The sequence below is a fragment of the Tupaia chinensis genome, unplaced genomic scaffold (genome assembly GCF_000334495.1).
Source record: "Tupaia chinensis unplaced genomic scaffold, TupChi_1.0 Scaffold000392_1, whole genome shotgun sequence".
NCBI lineage: Eukaryota > Metazoa > Chordata > Mammalia > Scandentia > Tupaiidae > Tupaia > Tupaia belangeri.
In genome coordinates, this window is record NW_006159894.1 from 2,778,356 (window position 1) to 2,797,699 (window position 19,344).

At 43.3% G+C, this 19,344-nt stretch overlaps 1 protein-coding gene across 1 annotated transcript in view; it reads right to left on the minus strand.

The window, feature by feature from the left end:
• Positions 1-19,344, minus strand: part of LOC102496134 (runt-related transcription factor 1) — a gene marked incomplete at its 3' end in the record, with an annotated part of 291,565 nt that overhangs the window by 59,591 nt on the left and 212,630 nt on the right. Inside the window, exon 6 of the mRNA XM_027773948.1 lies at positions 9,584-9,688. Within this exon, the coding sequence (XP_027629749.1) occupies positions 9,584-9,688 (105 nt within the window). The remainder of the gene's footprint in view (positions 1-9,583; positions 9,689-19,344) is intronic.

Consider the following 19,344-nt stretch of genomic DNA (forward strand, 5'->3'; position numbering starts at 1 on the left):
GCCCCTCTTTCCTGGAGAATCTGGAGGAGCCTTCTCTATAGCCAGGCCAAGCAAACTCTGAAACTGACCACATGGAGTCTCAAGCACCAGCTTTTGAAATTTCTCAGATATGATTTTTTCCCCCCGAGTTTTTCACAAAGTGCAATATTTAAGGGGGTAAAGCCATTTTATCCATTAGGAATTTAAGGACAGTACCCAGAGTGTTTCAGGGGAAAACACACACACACACACACACACACACACACACACACAATGTATATAAACAAAACAAATTTAACTGAGTCTAAATACAAAATGAAAACTGAAAAAAAATTATAAATGTTTATTTAAATGTTTTTAAAAAGCAACACTATGGTTCTTTTTAACTTTGTAAATTTTAAATTTAGGATTCACAGATCTTTTTTGCATATTCCTTTTTTCTTTTTTTTTTTTCCTAGAGGTATGAGTGCTCACCAGGGAGACAGAGAAGGGTAGAGGGCAGAAAGCCATTACCATGGAGCATGGTTACACCTCAAATCCTTTCTCCTCTATTTCTCCATCCTATTAGGATTTGGAGTGCACATGAACATGTGCCTGGCATATTTTCCAAGCTGCCAGGGTTGGAATTCAAACTATGTGGAATACAGCCTCCCTTTAGGATACAGAGCTGGCCTGGACTCACAGACATTTTTTGCATATTTGTTTTTCTTTTTTAATTTCCAGAGGGTGTGTGTGCTCACCAACGAGAGAAAGAGTGAGTGAGAGAGAGCAACCCCCATGGGGTGTAGTCACAACACCACAATGCTTTTCTTCTGTTTCTCCATACCGTCAGGATTCGGAGCATGCATGTACATGTGCCTGATGTGTGTTTTTCAAGTCACTGAAACCAGGATCCAGTGGCCTTGTGAGATCCAGCTCCCTAGACACCGTGCTGTGGGGTTGGCCTGATCCACAGATCACTTTTGTTTTAAGTTTTCTCCTTTCCAAAAGCATGACAAGACTAAACATGAATAATAGCTGACCTTTCTGAATAGTTGTTGTGTGCCAGGTTCTAAGCATTTCACAGGGGCTGGTACATTCTGCCTCCCGGGCCCATGACATTAGTCCACCAACCCTGTTTTAAAGAAGTGCAGTTGCACCAGCCACGCTCTGAAATATCAGCAGCCACACAATTAGCAAGTGCCAAAATGGAGATCTCAACCCCTGGTCAAAATCACGTGCTGATGGCAGAGAAATCAGGGCCATAAGGTATTGAATGAGTTACTCATAGCCAAAACATTTTTTCTAAATAAAAAAAGAATTTTTTATAATTATTCATCTTAAATTTATAGCCAAAAAATGGCATTCACTGTCTAACCTAGGTGCATATGGACTTGTCTGGTATGATCTAGGTTGGCATTACCTGGAGGGGGAGGCTTGCAGGCCTTGGTCTCTGAGGGCCCTGCCTGGGGGGAACCCCTATTTTGCTGACAATATTTCATTACTACCTTTGAGTGGGAATTAGTTTAGAGATTATCTCATCCCATTGCCTGGTTCTACAGAAGAGGAAAATGAGGACCAAAGGACTTAAGATAATTGCCCGAGTCCACACCCACTGGCCGGGTGGCGCCAGTGTGAAAATCCAGGTCCCCAAGTTCAGAATCCAGAAATCTTTTTACACATTTTAAGATTAAGAAACGGAAGCCTAAATGGAGATAGGATGTTTTTATTCTTTTAGCCTGTTATATGATAAGTTCTAGCAAGAACTACAATGTATTTGTTTAGATTTTTGTTCGTTAAGAGTCACATGGTTTTGCAATGGTCCAGATGGTTTAAGTTTTCTTCTTCTTCTTTTTTGTTTTGACAGAGATTTTTGCTATAGGGTATGTGCAATTGCCAGACAGAGATAGAAAATGAGAAATCATACCCCAGAGAGGATGGCCATGCCACAATCCCTTCTCCTCCATTCGCTCAGGATTTTGGGCACACATGCACATGTGCTCAGAGTGAGTTTTAAGTCACTGGGTCCAGGACTTGAACCATGGTCAACTACATAGAAGTCTAGCAACATAATCATTATGCCATCTGCTGGTCCTTAAGTTTTATTCTATATTCCTTCTCTCCTCTCTGCTTCCCTACATTAGACTGAGAAGGTACGTAGCTAATTTCTTTGAGTTCTCAATGTCCCCTTTCCTTTCTATAGCAATATAAATGCCATCTAAAATAATCTTAGTGGCTTCTGTATAAGACAGGGCTGGTTACCAAGTTCATAGCCTCCCCCACTCACTCAGTTTTATTAGGTGAGTTATTGCTGTTTCTCAGAGACAGAAGCAGATTTCTTTCAGGGTTCTCTGACAGTCTCATTTTCTCTGGAAAGAGGAACCTTTCAGACCTTAGCCTGAACTCTAAGGTGGAAATTTTTATGTATATGAAATTATTCTTTGAGTTTAGTTTGATACTACTAAAAATAATAGACAGAAATCTTAAAATTCACAGGAAACATTTAGGTATGATTATTATTACTTCTTTAAAAATTGCAGGTGGAGTCGGCCTTGTAGGGCAGCTGTTAAGCACTGGTAGAGGAAGCCGGATCTCACATGACTGACCAGGATTAGAATCCTGGCCTTGGTGACTTCAAAATACATGCTAGGCACTTACATATGCATGCTTAGGATCCTAATGGGTTGGGGTGGGGGGGAAGGATTGTGGTGTGACTCATTGGGGGTTTTTCTCTTTCTCCTTCTCTCTTTCTCATGTGTGCACATGTACCACATGGTATAAAAACAAAACAAAAAACTGCCTTTGCCAAATCTTCATGAAGTTGGGTAGCTTAACATAGCAGAATTTAGGGTAGCAGGGGGAAGCTCCCCTAGAATGTACATTTAAATCTGAAATGTATTGAAGTATGGAAAGGAGGGTATGTAAGTGGAGCATTTTCCTCCTCTTTGACCTTCTGTCTTTCTCTTGCTTTATATTTGGGTGGAAGAAAAGAAAGAATAATTTTCTTTTTCCTCTGTGAGTCAAGATTTCATCATGAAGGAACTAATCAAATAGAATATTTTGAAGAATCTAAGGGAAGAGGAATTAAATAGATTACTCTTTACTAACTGGAAGAGATGCTCAAAACAATTCCCAGGAAATAACGTGATTGTGGACTTGTAATTAAAACCCTGACATCACAGGTCTATAAAACCATCGGACATCTTGATAACCATTGTGAGAAAGAGCAACACATGCTTTCACCCTCCTGGCAGGCTGCACCACCACACACAGGCCCTCTGGGGAAGACTTCACTAAATGGGGAGTAGGACTCAGACTGCTGCCTTGATGATCACTTTTGTCACACCATTCATCTTTCTTGTATGTTAGACCTGTGTTGTGCATTGCCCCTGGTTCAGGTGCCCAGGCAGACCCTGGTGACAGCCTTCCAAAGCTATAGGCTCTGTTTTCTTGAAGAAAACCATATGGAAACCAGAACTTTATTAATAAACTCTCCTAATAAAAAAAATAGAGAGGGCCATGCACCAGCAGGTAGCTTAGTGGTTAAGGTGCTGGATTCCCACATGGCCAACCATGGTTTGAGTCCCAGACCCTGAGCATGTGGGTGCATGTCTAAAATCCTGAGAGAAGAATCGAAGAGAAAGGACTGTGGCATGGCCATCACCCCTGGGGTGATTTCTCACTTTCCCTCTCTCTCTCCAGTGAGTGCATGCACCATGGCAGAAAGAAACAACAATAACATCACACACACACACACACACACACACACACACAAACACGTGTATATATTAGAGAGACAGGGCCAGCTTCATGGCCTACTGGTTAAGGGAGCCAGATCCTACATGGCTGACAATGATTTGAATCCTGCCCCCTGTGGCCTAAGAAACATGTTGGGCACCTACGTATGTGTGCCCCAAATCCTGACATGATGGAGAGAAATGGGGGAGCAGGAATTGTGATATGACCCTGCCTCACTGGAGAGTGTTTTCTCCTTTTCCTCTTCTCTTTCTCTGTCTCTTCCTGGCAAGCACACATGCCCTCTGATAAATTTAAAAATATTTTTGGAAATTATAGTACAACAAAGCTCAAGGAGCAGTTAACACAGTTTTTAAAAACAGACATTGACATCTGTGAATTCCAACATCTGGACTGCTTCATTTAAATTCTGACTTTCTAACTGCGTGACTTTGGGCATGGAACTTAATTTACTTTCACTTTAATTTCTTTACCTGATCTTTAAAGTTTATAGAAATTAGTATATATAAAATACTTTGTAGAGTGTTTGGGTAAATAACTGAAACTATCTAATACAGTTATTATTGTTGTCAGGTATTTTTATTTAGAGAAAATGACATTTGAAAAAGAAATATATGATTATTGTAAAAGCAGTCCATAAACATGATGCTGATCCTGCACTTTTCTAAGCAATCATGATTCCGGGTATTTTTTAGGTTCTCACTATTAAGTTCAAGTACCTTTCATGCATCCCTTACCTGTACTTGAAACACACTCACCACATAAGAACGTTACATTATCTATAATATATATTGGGTGGTCAAAAAAGTCATGATGTATTTTTCTATGTTTTTCAATGCAAAAGTGTGTCATAACTTTTCCGACGACCCAATATATACATATATATAATATATATACACACATATGTAATATATAATGTAATCTTTTTTTTTGGGAGAGGTTTTTGCTATAGGGTGCATGCCCTCGCCAGAAAGACAGAGATAGAAAGATAGAAAGCGAGAAATCACCCCCCAGTGGGGATGGCCACGCAACAATCCCTTCTCCTTCATTCTCCTCTTGGGATCTTGGGCATGCACGCACACGCTCCCGGCGTGAGTTTAAGCCACCAGGTCCAGGACTCAAACAGCAGTCGACTACATGGGAGTTCAGTGACATAGCCATTACGCTAACTGCTGGTCCCTAGAATGTAATCTTTGTATGTGGTGAGTATGTTTATGTTTATATACTTATCTATGTATGTATATATAATAGGTGATTCACATTCAAAATCATAGACTGTAAGTCATGTGACATAATCTCAACAAAGTACGTTTTGTATATGGAAAAGTAACTTAGTGATAAATTACTTTTTTCTGGCTAGTTCCCTGAAAAAAGCCCCCAAAGTTCTCCAGAGTGGTTAAACCATGGCTCCATTGCTATCGCTTATTGTGAGTCTCCAGAGCAAGCAGAACACAGTCACTGGGAAGGACTTCTTCAACCTGCAAATGAAAGGTGCCCCTGAAATGGCTGTCCTTAATTTTATTAACCATTCCCATTTACCATTGAGAATCAGGTTTCTCAATGTTCTCGAAGTGGTGGATGCCTAGCACACAGGTGATGGCTTCTCGACCCACAGCAATAGGATGGGGCCCCAAATGCTCACTCTCCTCAACCTCTCCTTAGCACACAATCTTCCTCTGTGGTGCTGAAGCAACTGAAACATGCAAATTACTCACTGAAATATCTGCAGAGAATATGCTCCATTATCTCAATGTTATCATATAGTCAAATTCTCTCACTATATTGTTCATGCTTAAAGAGATTTGTCCAGCTGTGATGGTGCCAGCCATAGGGCACCACAGTGAGATATTGTAGTACTTCCTACATTGGAAGGCTGGGAGTTTGGATCCCAGGGCAACCTGAAAACGCTGGGCACATCTATTATCCTGGTTAGCTGGAAGGCTGAGGGGAGGACTGCTGTGTGGCAAAACTCTGTCAGAGAGTCCTCCCTCTTTCTCGGTAAATAAGTAAACTTTTCTTTTTAATAAAAAATAAAATAAAGAGGAGACTGCCTTTCAATATAACAAGTGACTCAGTGTTCCGCCTGCTAACTGTAAGCAGATCACACATCACAACTTGCAAGAACTGATCCCAGGCAGAGGATATCCTCTGATAGTGCTCTCTCTCCATTAGAAATTTAATTTGTCAAAAATTAATCATTTTTGTACTGGTCTGTGATATTTTTAAAAAGTCTCATGGGACACATGAAAAATAAGTTTTGACTTATTCAATGTTCAGTCAGTTACTGTAAAAGGGCAAGTAACCATCTGAAATGAAAAGCACATGTAATTATCTTTGGGATACTCTTTTTTGCCACAACGTCATCATGGAAAACTATAGAAGAGGGTAGGGGAACATCAAGTATCCCATGAACCCATGGCCAACAGACTGGCTGTGGCACCGTTTCTTACTCTCTTTTCTTTACTTAACTACTTAAACAGTGCTTGAGCTTGTTAAGCTTTTCCTCTGATCTTCTGTACAAACACTTCCATATAAGGCTCCATGCCCACAATGAGGTGCTGTCATTTGCCCTTTGTAGACAACCTTAGAACTCAGATGAATGTGACAAATCATATATGCCAACTCCTCATTTCAAGTATGAGGATACTGAGGCCAGGTCAGAGACTTTATAATAGATGATGTACAGACAGTAAGGAGAGATGCAGAGATAAATGGACAAAGGGACGGATGGATGGAAAATCATACAGGATTGAATGTCAGAAACTCATGTTTTTGGCTTCATCACCAACTATTTATTTTAAACCTAAGAAAACGATCTTATTTCTCTGAGGCTGCTTTCCCTTATTTAAAAGGTGATCCTCTTGAAGGCTCTCCCAGGTCCCTTCTGGTTCTCATAGTCTTTGAGTTTATTACCTGAGAGAACTTTCAAATCTATTCAACAGGTCAATGCCAGGGCCACTGTATCAGTCACCCAGAACTGAGACTCGTAGTACCTTAATCATGGAAGGGACTCATGAGATGTTATTAACCCAGAGATTTGATGCCCTCTGGGCATCCTGATTGACATGCAATGCCTCCTTTAACCTTACTCTGGAAGAGAGACTGTGAGCAAAGTTCTCGAGGAAAGAAGACATTCCCACCTTGAGTCAAGACATTTAAATATAAAAACAGGATACTGGAATGAGCAGTGATTATATACCCTTATATCACTGGCTGAATAGGAAAGTCCGTGTTACCTATGTCACCCTGGAGATCTGTGTGATTTTCACTTTTTTTCTGAAAGTCCCTTGTGAAATGTGAGACAATCTCCCTGGGGTTATACATCTTTATATCATACTTCTACTTGCTCCCACCCATTTAATTTTTTTTCTCTAGATCCAAATTTCATTTGGCTGGAAAGACTGCATGAAAATGGTTGTCTCTGGAAAAAATCCCCTCTGCCTGTTCAAAGAACCTTTCTCCATAACAACTGTTTTCCTAGGCTATAAAACAGCAGGGGCAGAGAAACTGTATACACGGGCAGGCCATTACACTCACACAGATGAATTTTTCCCCTCTCCGCTAGTTCTTAAACATTAGAGCAACCACCATTTGTTTTCTGAAGCTCAGCCACCTTGTTAGTTCTCTGAATGTTACAGGAAGTGCTGGCCATGAGGCAAAACTCAGCCTCCTTTATGCACAAGAAAATAGCAGAAGAACATCTATCCAGGAGCCACCTAGTTTAAGCTTCTTTCTCAGGCAGGTTGGCATTTGAACTATCCAAGACATGGCTGTTGCTTCTATTTTTAAACAGAGATTTTAAAAAGGCTCCTGAATGAGCCTTTCTCTAAGCTTAATTTACTCTCAACATTGATTTCCTTACACCTAACAACCACCTCCCCCTCAACCCTGAGCCTTGCTATAATTTAAGCCTTCTTCCTCTTTGGTCCTCAGTGGAGTGTAAGGCACTTTGGTGTTTATGCTATGTTTAATGCAGGGTCATAGCAGTCTACAGTTCACAATTTCTGCTCTGGAAACCAAGGAGTGTTCATGGTGGTATCTGGATTTTGTTTAAACTGAGTGGCCCTAAGTCTGTCGCCTGCTTATCAAGTATAAAGAGGAATCAAGAGATGTTACCAAGTCCCTAAGTTTCCTGGGTCTAGGTGTGGCCAGAAAGTCTCAAAGGGTTTAATGAGAAAAAGCTGAGCGAGTCCTCTGGGGAAAAATGAGGTCCGAAGCACAGGGAGTCATCCCTGAGCACACTAAGTGGAATGGAGGGTATCTACAAATGGAGCACCAGATCCTGAGAACTATCCCTGACGAGGAAAGGGAAGGCAGCCCAGGGAGTGGTTCTGGCAGGTGACTTGAGATGTTACAGGGCTATGGCCAAGACTACAGAAAGGCTGCTATAAGTCATGGTGACCATTAGATGGCATCCCAGAGGGCTACCTTGGAGCCTTTGTAGGATCTTCCATGCTAAGGTCATCAGGAGGGCTCTGGAACAACAGCCCAGACACAGGCTGGGATGCTCTCCAGGGGATCACTTAACATTTTCTGAGCTCATTCTCTACAGCGGGCACATAGCATCATTTTCATTTGATTTGATAGAGAAGTTTTTTTTTTTTTTGGAGAGGTTTTCGCTATAGGGCGTGTGTGCTCACCAGACAGACAGAGAGAGACATAGAGACAGAAAGCGAGAAATCACCCCCCAGGGGGGATGGTCACGCCGCAATCCCTTCTCCTCCATTCTCCTCTCGGGATCTTGGGCACACATGCACACGCACCCAGCGTGAGTTTTAAGCCACCAGGTCCGGGACGCAAACTGCGGTTGACTACGTGGGAGTCCAGCGACATAGCCATTACGCTAACTGTTGGTTCCCGATAGAGAAGTTTTTGTTATTATCCTCTTTTTGCAGAAGAGGAGACTGAGGTTTAGAGAGGCTCCATAACTTGCTGAAGGCTGGAGAACTCTACTTGTTTGTCCCAGAGCTCAATTCTTAACAGTTCTATTTTACAACCTGCATCTCAGTTTCCAGGGACAGTAAAAAAAGTCCTATGTTTTAACATCCCTCACTCTGAGAAGACAGAATATTAATTTTCCACCAGAGATCTGATATGGTTTAGAGACACACAGATGCTGGGCGGAGAATACAGACAGCGTCTCAGACCTGGAACTGCAACCAACCTCAGGTCCTGGGGAAGGGTGTGGCTCTGGAAGGGTGTTACTCTTGTGTTTACTCAAAGATAGTCATTAAGTCACTGTGAAGACATCTTTCTAGCAGACTAAACAACCCACTCCTTTTTTAAAAAGCTTTCCTCACAGCAGCTATTTTTTGGTACCATCTTTCTATATTTACTGGTTTTCCCCCAAGCACTCCTGTATCCTCCCATTCTCTATTTTAAAAAGTCCTATAATGAAATTTTGATCCATGCCACTAAAAGACAAGAGTTATTTTCACAATTTTCATCTGCAACCCTAACAAATTAATAAAAAGTCAACGGCAACGGAGTGGTGATCAGCCCCCTTGTGGTCCACTTTTACTCTCAGGTTAATTCTGGCTATTGCTACTCTAACTAACTTTCCATTCGCTGTTGGTTTCTGATCCTATTGAACTGCATCATGTATTCGAGGGACTAATCTTTAGTCTCATGCAGCCCTAAAATGGTCCTTACACACACTTGAGTCAGCCTAGTTTCCTTCTGCTTCAAAAAGAGCCCAGGGTTCAGAGACATCGTTTGGGCACTGGGGATATTAACAATGATATTCTTTCTCCCTGCAGGGGCCTTCCATCCCCCTTGAGGAAAGGTTCAACCCAAGGATTCTTAGATATGGTCTCTGAGTAGTTTATCATCCCAGAGGTTGTAACAGCTTTGAAGGGGGCCCACTTACTTCGAGGTTCTCGGGGTCCATCCACTGTTATTTTGATGGCTCTGTGGTAGGTGGCAACTTGTGGTGGGTTTGTGAAGACAGTGATAGTCAGAGTGAAGCTCTTCCCTGTTGGAACACCAAAAAGAACAACAAAAAATTAGGTGATGGCTTGAATACATCTGTTGGGTCACTGATCACTGATTTACGCTTTCTAGCCAGCCCTCAACTGAAGGTGTCAGTACTTTAGCACAGGTTGTTGGTTTTTCCAACACTCCCTTGAATGTGGCTTTGTTTAAATTCTGGAATGCACACCTATGGTATTTGTCTAGGTGTAATCCTTCACATAGTTTTATGACTTTAATTTAGTCATTCATAAGCAACACAGGATCAAGAGAGATTAGAATGTATTTCCTTTCAAGCCAAGACATCAGGGAACCATAGAGTCAAATCACCACCTCCTCATTTCCCAACATTCTCCCCAGTTATTTATAAATGCAGAACAAAGAGGAATAAAAGAAACCAAACCCATCTTTCCCTTCTAACTTTTTATGTAACTCTGAGGATCAAGCAAATAGAATTTCTAAGTGTGAGGATAGCTAAGTTAGACTTGTTCTCTCTGTATATTAAAAATATTAATTGCTTCCTTTTTTATTTTTGAAGAATTCTTTATTTAGTATTATTTATTATTATTATTTCTTCCATTTTGACCAGAGATAGACAGAGAGGGAAAGTGAGAAAGGAAGCTGCCAGTCTGGGACTTGAACCACGGTTGGACATCTGGGAGTCCAGCGCCCTTAACCACCATGGCACCGACTGGCCCCACTTGTTGATTTTAAATATAATTTCTAATGTCAGATGTTATTAGAGGCACTCATGGGATTGCCCAGAATAAAATTTATGTCAATAAATGGACTTAAAGACATGTAACTGACAGAGATTTAGTATTATTAATATAAATGTACACATGGATTTCCATGTAAACATTTCACATACATTTGTATAAGATGGATACATCTTCATTAATATTTTTGGCCAAGTGGGGAGAACTCTGTGTTTTAATTCTGCCTAACAAGTCAGACTTCTCTATGCCTTAGTGTCCTTACCTGGAAAACGGGTACATGCAACTTTTCCTACCTTACTGAATTCTGAGACAGATTAAATGAATTCAATGTAAGTAAAACCATTAAAACAGTATCTGTCAGGCAGTATTTAAAGGGATGGTGTATGTTTGTGTGTGTTCACTTGTATTACTTCTCTGTTTCTTATAAAAAGGTCTTAACATTTAACTAGATATGAAGTTCAGTCCTATAGTAGTTATTAAATTAATATAGTTTCTCCTCTTGATTATGTAGCATGAAATAAAACCAAAAATAAATGAAAATAAAACAAAGCATGCCTATTTACTCCTTTATATGCTCCAAAAACCATTTACCATTTTAAAGTCCAAGTTATCTTCCTTTTTAAAGTTAGAAAGAACAGACTATTTCCCATTGTCGTGTGTGTTTTAATACAAAGGAAGGCCAAGGAAGGTGCTCAATGAAAGCATAATCTTTGGCCATGGCCAGCCAGTGATTCCTAATCATAAAAACCTCCAGCAAACAATCTCCAAGGATCTGTATTCTATCTGTACTAAAGTCTACGATAAAAAGAACAATAGCGAGTGACGATCAGAAGATGAAGCCTACTTTTCCCAGTGCAGTTTAATAACCAAAGTTTCAGCTGACTCATCTAATGGATCAGGTGAAGCTGCTTGTATAGACCCTGAGTATTGGGGGGCCAGGAGGCCCTGCACCCCAATCCATCTTCCCCACCAGCTGACTTCTCAGAACCAGGAAAGAATCCTCTTGGGCTTTAGGGATTTGCCATTTTCAGAACACCCCCAGAAGTCATCAGGTGACACCTGTGGTTTCCCATGCTGGCATCTAGCTGAAGTGGGGGAATGGGCAGGTCAGGCAGCAAGGAGGGAGCAGTGATGTGGAGATGACAGGGCCAATCACCCATCTCACTGCTTTGACCTCAAAGAACAGGTCAAAGAGCAAAGGTCATCACAGTCCTAGGGCAAACACACCTACACAGTCCAGCACTGGCAAACCACGTGTGTTACAAGTATTGGGTAATCAGGAAGGTTATGGTGCATTTTTGCATAGAAAAACATAGAGCAATACATTATGGCTTCCCGATAACCTAATATTATGGTCAGCCTGTCCCTGCTCTGTAAAGAACCCACAGGGCCATTACCTGGAGCATCAAGATTGAACCCTGGCATCAGCTTTTAGGATCTCCTTACAGATACATCTCCATCCATGTAGTTCTGACTTAATCCTCCTGCTCCCCCCAACCCAACTCACGGCCTCCGAATTTGATGCCTCTGGGGTCTTTTTAAGCAGCCATGCAAGCTTCCTTGTTCCACCTTTGCCTGGCCTTCCAGCCTCCAACTCCAGTCAGGCCATTTGTTTCTTAGGGAGCCTTCTTCGTGGCTACAGTTAGCTCTACAGCTGTTTTAGGGTGTCTCATAAACCATTCTTCGCTTTTGGTTAATTAGGACGTTGAACTGAATGAGGTTTGAGGCTGCATAAGCTGATCTCCTCAAGGGCAAGGGTCCTATTCTGTGCCCCCACGCAACTCACCAGAGAGGTGGGGAAGAATGACAGGGGAGGGGGCTTCTGGGAGGGAAGACTGAAATGAAGAAAAAGTACCATGAAGACCCAGGCAACAGAGAATGACATTGTCGCAGCAATGTCTAAGTAGATCTAGGTGTGTGTGTGTGTGTGTGTGTGTGTGTGTGTGTGTGTCTGTGTGAGAGAGAGAGAGAGAGATTTCTTCAAGTAAGAGAGTTATTATAAGACTGGGGTCCTGATACAAATGACATCACCTCTTCAGACATCAGTTTCCTTATCTGAAAAATGAAAGATCATGGACTGCATACAATGCCACCTTTAACTCTCTGTGCTCTGAGAATACAGCCATCAGGATGCCCATGGCCAGGGGCAGGTACGTGGGCCTGGGTGTGCTTCTTCTGTGACCTAGACTTGGAGTCTCAGAGATCTCATGAAAATACTGTGTTCGTAAATCACACTGGGTAGTTTAAAATAACAAAAATTATTCTCCCACAGTTCTAGAGGTCAGAAACCCAAGGTCAAGGTGTGGGCAGGGCTGCAATCCCTCTGAAGGCTCTAGGGTAGAATTCGCCTTTGCCTTTTCCTACTTCTGCTGGCTGCAGGCAATCTTTGGCATCCCCGGTTTAAAGCTGCTGCGGTCTAGTCTCTTCCTCCTTCTTCAAGAGACTATCTTTCAGGGACCAGCAGGTGGCGTGGTAATGAAGGCACTGGATACTCCCACAGGGCTGACCACGGTTCCAGTCCTAGACCTGGTGGTTTGCTCTCTCACTTTCTGTGTGTGTGTGTGTGTGTGTGTCTCTCTCTCTCTGGTCAAATTAAAAAATAAAATGAAAGAATAAATAAAATTTTAAAAATAAATTAAAAAGAGGCTATCATCTAAAACTCCCTCTCATAAAGATGCTGGTCATTCATATCCAGTAGGACCTTACTTTCACTTGCTTAATTCTGTAAAGACCTTATTTCTAAAAAGGTCTACATTTGGAAGTTACAGGTGGACTTGAATTGTAGGGAGTACTATTCAACTGAGTGCTAATACTGATTGTCTTACGAATTCTGGCCACAGCACCACAAGTGAAACTGCTCTATAGGCCCCGGTGCCTTCTAAACTTCCAAAACAGACCTGCTCCTACAGTGATTTTCCTATAACTGTCTTATCCGCATTTCCTGAATGACAACAAAGAATGGCTGTGTTCCCAGGGCTGGCATTCTTTTTTTTTTTTTGGAGAGATTTTCGCTATAGGGCGCGTGCGCTCGCCAGACAGACAGAGAGAGACATAGAGACAGAAAGCGAGAAATCACCCCCCAGGGGGGATGGTCACGCCGCAATCCCTTCTCCTCCATTCTCCTCTCGGGATCTTGGGCACGCACGCACACGTGCCCGGCGTGAGTTTTAAGCCACCGGGTCCGGGACACGAACCGCGGTCGACTACGTGGGAGTCCAGCGACATAGCCATTACGCTAACTGCTGGTTCCCAGGGCTGGCATTCTTGAGCCTATGTAGAACTTAAAACTTTTCAAACACTTTCCCATATACTATGTCATTTGGTGCTCACAAAGATCTCATGAGGTAAGATAGAGTCTATTATCCCTGGTTGATAAGGCAAAGCTAAGGCTTTTCCCCCAAAGTCACACAGCTTATACACACAGTAGAACCAGGATCTCCAGCTTATGCTCGCCATTCTTCATGTTATTGTCACCAAAGTTATAAATCCCTACCTAGAAACCCACTGGTACCAGCACTAGGATTTAGACACATAGCACATTATGCATGCCCTAGTGCTACCCCCAAAAGTGAGAACTGTCCTGTGAACTCTGATGTACACAAACTGCTCGACGGCCAATTGTAAGCATTTTCTCATTGAACTGAATTTGGGCTTTGGCAACTGAGCACTTATGACACACACCCACCACCATCCTGTTAACCACAGACTAGCCTATGTCATCAGGAATGCAATTCAATCCAAGTGAATATCTGCAGAACCATTGGTCATAATCACAATTATTCTTATTTTATGCCCGTAGTTTTACTGCAGTCACAGAAAACTTCTACCGAGTCAAAGCTACCAGGTAGGGTATTTGGGCCACAGGAATAGTTCATGGAAGAAGAGCTAATCCAGTAGTCACCCTCCCAGTGGCTCTCATTTACGGCTTTGAGTACAAAGACATCTGCTTGTCATCTCATAGACAGAGCAATGATTCCTTTCTGGCAGGTGAATGGGACATGCTTCTACTATGTGAAAACTCTGCCTTCACTTCCTTTGCATTCTTCCAGCCAGAGTTGACACCACCCTTGACAACTGGGCTACGGTTTGCCAACGGGTGCATCTGGCAGGAGCCACCTGCTCTGCCCTCCACCCTGCCCCAGCCCATCACTCTGAAATGGGCCTTCTTGGCCAGGAGTGGGAACCACACCTGGAGCGCACGTGCTACTAGCCAAATTTGCTCATTAAAGTGACCTACGGGCCTGGTATTTTAAGTACGTGGGTGTGGAGAGTGATTTTCTCAGCAAGTGATTTTCTTAAGTGTTTTTCTCAGCAAGCTGTAACTAGAAGAGTCAGGAGTCATAGGAGAGCAGACTGACTGACTAACAGCAGCCCCCAAACTGGCTCTTTCAGGACCAAATGCAGGAGCAGAGGGGATGGACTGCCCTGAAGAGAGTTAACATACATTTGTAGCCTGAAGGTCATCCTGGCCTACGGAGGCTCGAGGGCTCCCTGAAGCACTCACTGGCTTGGAAGTCAGCTGACCAGCAGGGACACTGGCTAGTGCACAGATGACTCCAGGCCAACACTGTGTGCTACTAAACAGCCAGAGCCCTTGGTTCCAGAGAGGGCAGGCTCCAGGGCATGGTGCTCTGTATGGGGCCTGGCAGTGGAAGAAGGAAAGGTAGAAACACTGGGACCTTCCTCCTCTTGGTCATTGAAACCTGATCAAAACAGCCTCCAGCATTGGGCTCCAGGAGGAGCATGATTCACAAGTACAAACACTAGGCTGGAGTAAGAGAGTGGGAAGAAACAACAGAGAAGAGGAGGACTGTCTTGACTTACGCTTGGAAGTTGCAAAGGACAAGAATTTCATTATAAAATCCCATGAAGGTAGAAATGCACAGGGTGATAGTTTGTGGTATGGATTCTAAAGTCAACCTGCCCATGTATATATAAAACCCGGCTCAGCCTCTTGCTATCTGTGTGACCTTGAACAAATGACTTAACCTCTCTGAGGCTGCAGCTTTGTTATCTATTGAGTCATCGGGAAAGTCATGATGTGTTTTTCTGTGTTTTTCTATGTAAAAATGTGCCACCCAGTATGAAAAGAGATCAAAATGGTTCTTCCATCTCGTGGTGTCATCATGCAGGTTAAATGAAATATCGACTATAAAAGTGAGGCACTGCACAAGCTCTCAGTAAATGCCAGTTAAATGAGCATTAAATACATGATAACTCTCATTCCACAAAGACCAGAGCTAGGACAGATCTTGTGAGAAGCTAGGGGTGAAATAACCATTGACATCTGATGGCAGGGTGCATGTGATTGTTGTGCATGTGTGTGTTTGGCAGGTGATGGAGCTACTACCAGGCCCAAGTTCAACTTGAACTTCAAGTTCATGTCTGCCCTGCCAGCTGGCAACCTCTGGAAGGCACAACTGTGACTGGCTGATCTGACATGTAAACAAGCCAGAACGAATGCTCCCATTGCAACATGTGCCGTCTCCCTCGACGCCAGTGTGTCCATCCAAATGCCAGAGAAAAATTCAAACTGCTTTATTTAGTTGGGAAGAAGGTCACAGGGTGAGTCTTCCTGGACACCGGCTGCAGTAACAGTCTCCAAGGCAAAGCAGCTACGAGGCTCAGGTCTAAGCTTGATTAGTCTTGACGTTTACCAGCCCCAGGGCTGTTGAACTCTGGTGGCCGACTGTGGTCTAATAAAGCCACGGCTGGACACTGCAGTTCCGCATGGCCTAGCACATACTCCACTTCCTCACCACATCTGGGAAGTGGCTAAACCTCAGGATGGCTGCAAATGTGCATATTGCTCCCCAAAGGGCCAAGGGTGGACAGGAATTCAAAGCAAGAAGACGAGTGGCTCAGAGTCATTCTTGCCCAGGTGTGGAATGCCGGAGACATCTCTCAGCAGCCTTCCACGCCAGCTGGTGTCTGATGGGCGACTCTCACTCTCGTTGTGACCGTGTCTCCTTAGGTTTGGTTCGTGGGGAGCCAGACAGCCTATGATAGCCCCTCAGCGGGTTCTGTTTCTGTCACCCTCCCTGATGTAGGTTTGGATCTGTGAGTCATCTTCTCCTTTTTGAGGCAGTTTCAGGGGGATGTGAAACTTGCCCTTTGTCACGCAAAGGAAGGCTGCATGCATGAGGGATCTGTGGGCCCTGAAGGTTGTGCTCCTTAGGAAAGGCAATCACAACATTTTTCAGTGATTTGTGTACCAGCAGGAAAGGTAGCTGTCTGTGCTCACCTTTCACAAAGACTAAACACCCAGGACAACAAGAAAAGAAAGGGGGAAAAATACAGCATTTGAAAACCAAAGGCCAGTGAAAGCTCAAGCCCTGCTTGTTGCAAATTCAGGAAATCCCAAAAGATTCTGAAAGATTATAGGGAGATTTCTCCTTTTATTACAGGTTTTTTCAGGTCTAATTGTGATCAAGGGTAATTATTCAAAATAATGCATTTTCAGATTTCTGCATTTGGAGTACTTTTAGTCAAGCTCTTTTTTTTTTTTTTTCTTTCAGAGGTTTTTGCTACAGGGCATGTGCGCTCTCCAGAAAGACAGAGAGAGACAGAGAGATAGAAAGCGAGAAATCACCCCCCCCCCCTGCCAGGGTGGGTGGCCATGCCACAATCCCTTCGCCACTCTCCTCTTGGGATCTTGGGCACGCATACACACGCACCCGGCGTGAGTTTAAGCCACCGGGTCCAGGACTCGAACTGTGGTCGACTACATGGGAGTTCAGCAACATAGCTTTTACACTAACTGCTGCTCCCTAGTCAAACATTTCTAAGCTTTATTTCTCACTGTTCGTTGGAAAAACCTAACTGCCAAAATGTACACTTTTGCTTCTATTTCATTTTCCTACACAAACAACACGATTTTTAACAGTAGAGAAGTATAATTAATTTATTTGGGGATTTCTGAACAAGGTACAAACCTTTCAGCTTGCAGACGTCTCTATCTGATCGGACCTCCATCCACACAGGCAAAATGTAGACCAGAGGCCCAAACAACTGGCAAACTCACTCCTCAAAAGTCAGAGTGAAAATCAGGCCCTTAAAATACAGAACTCAGTTTTTCATGGAACTAGCATTTGCATGGAACTGTGAGTCATTTGAAAAATAGTCGTTTAAAAAAATAGTTGTTTTACTTGGAGAAAATGGAATGCATGCAAAGCATCTTCTCTAAGGATGTTCTATGAAACGAGTTGTCAGAGGACAGGGACAGCATTGTATTCATCTTTATATCTTCTGCTCTGAGGCAATAAAAAACGGTTGATAAATGAATCAGTGAATTAGTCCATAAATGTTCAGTGTGACAGCTGAAAGTTCTTTATGACATCTAATTTCATGTGGGAAGTGTGGCTTTCTTTTCTTGAAGTCCAAGGGTGCCCTGGCAGGGCAAAGAGCTAGCCCTACGAGGAATGGGTAGCAAGGCTTTTTCTTCATGAGGAATAGCACCCAATCTCTGGAGCACTGGGATGCTCACATACACTTTTCCATTTCCTTTCTCCAGGTTTCATATTCCTTTTCTGACCTTCCTTTTTCTTTTGGTCTCACAGTTCCCCAATATTTCAACTGAAGAACCAAGTTTCACCCAGATATCCACAAGACCCTACATTCAAGCCCTCTTCAGGCCAGGCAACACCAGCTGCTCAGATCTTCCATCCAGGAAAACCTGCTGGTTGGCACACCCCATTCCCCTAGTATCCACTTGTCTATCAAGCCATATACTCAGGTTAGGGACATGGGGAAGGACAAAGTGACATCCTGAGGCTGGCCTGCTCCTGCTACTGCCCACAGCACTGTGCCTCAAAGGCACTCTTGGAGCTACAGCAGGGATGCGGAAGGTCTGGATGTGGGAGGGAAAGGGGCAGAAAGGAGCCTCAGGAATCTCAGTTCCTGCTCACCAGCCTTTAGGCTTCACTGTTGCAGGTGGGAGGAGGGGCAGGTGGGCATGTAGCCTGGGAGGAAAGAAGAGGGAAAAAGCTTGAGGCAAGTTTGAGGTGGGAGCAGACTTCTAGGCACAGTGACATTTACAAACTGGAGTGTTTGCAAACTGAGCATATACGTGGCTGAGACGGCTAAAAGGAGAAATGGGGGTTTCAGCACTCTGGATTGGTCTCTAAGTGCCCCCAGCACCCTCCAGATGTCCTTTCCAGTCTTCAAACTGCAATCCAAGAATTTTTCCAGTTTGTCTCTGACAGTATGAATTCCCTGCTTATAATTCATTGTTGGTTCTCCGTTTCATTAGGATCAGATTAAATTCCCCGCATGGGTTTCATGGCCCTTCCCAGCAATGTCCACTCCATCACTCCCCAAGTACACCCCAGCAGGCCGCTGAAGCATTTCTCAGCTCCTCGAAGATCAGATGTTCTTCCCCTCTCTGTTTTTTTCTGCTTAGAAATGCTCCTTAATGCTTCTACCTGGAGAGTGTCTACATTGCCTGAGATCTCCATTTACCCAGGGAGACTCTCGGACCCTTTTCTGGGCTATACATCGCTGTGCCCTTGCTCCTGCCACACCCGCCCTTTACATCGGAATGGAGATGGCTCACTTAACTGCTCCCTTCACTAACCCCTGACTTCTCTGTGGCTGACCTTTGTATCTCCGATTCTAGCCCAGTGTGTGGCACACAGTAGGTGCACAATGCATAGCTGATGAGTGAATAACTGAATGAATGAATAAATATGCTCAGGAACTGACTTTGGGGAATGTGCAGGGGAAGAGTTATAATAACATAGAAAAAGATACTATACTTCCATCACTGGGTCAGTATTCAATGGATGTTTAAAATGACCATTTTAGTATTATGCATGCATTTATTTATAAATATGAAATTTCTGCTGTCTTAGCCAATCTCAGTTTACAAGGTCTACAGTATGATAAAGGAACACAGAGCCCTTTTTATCGAGAAGTGGACAGTGGGGAACAGCGGCATTCC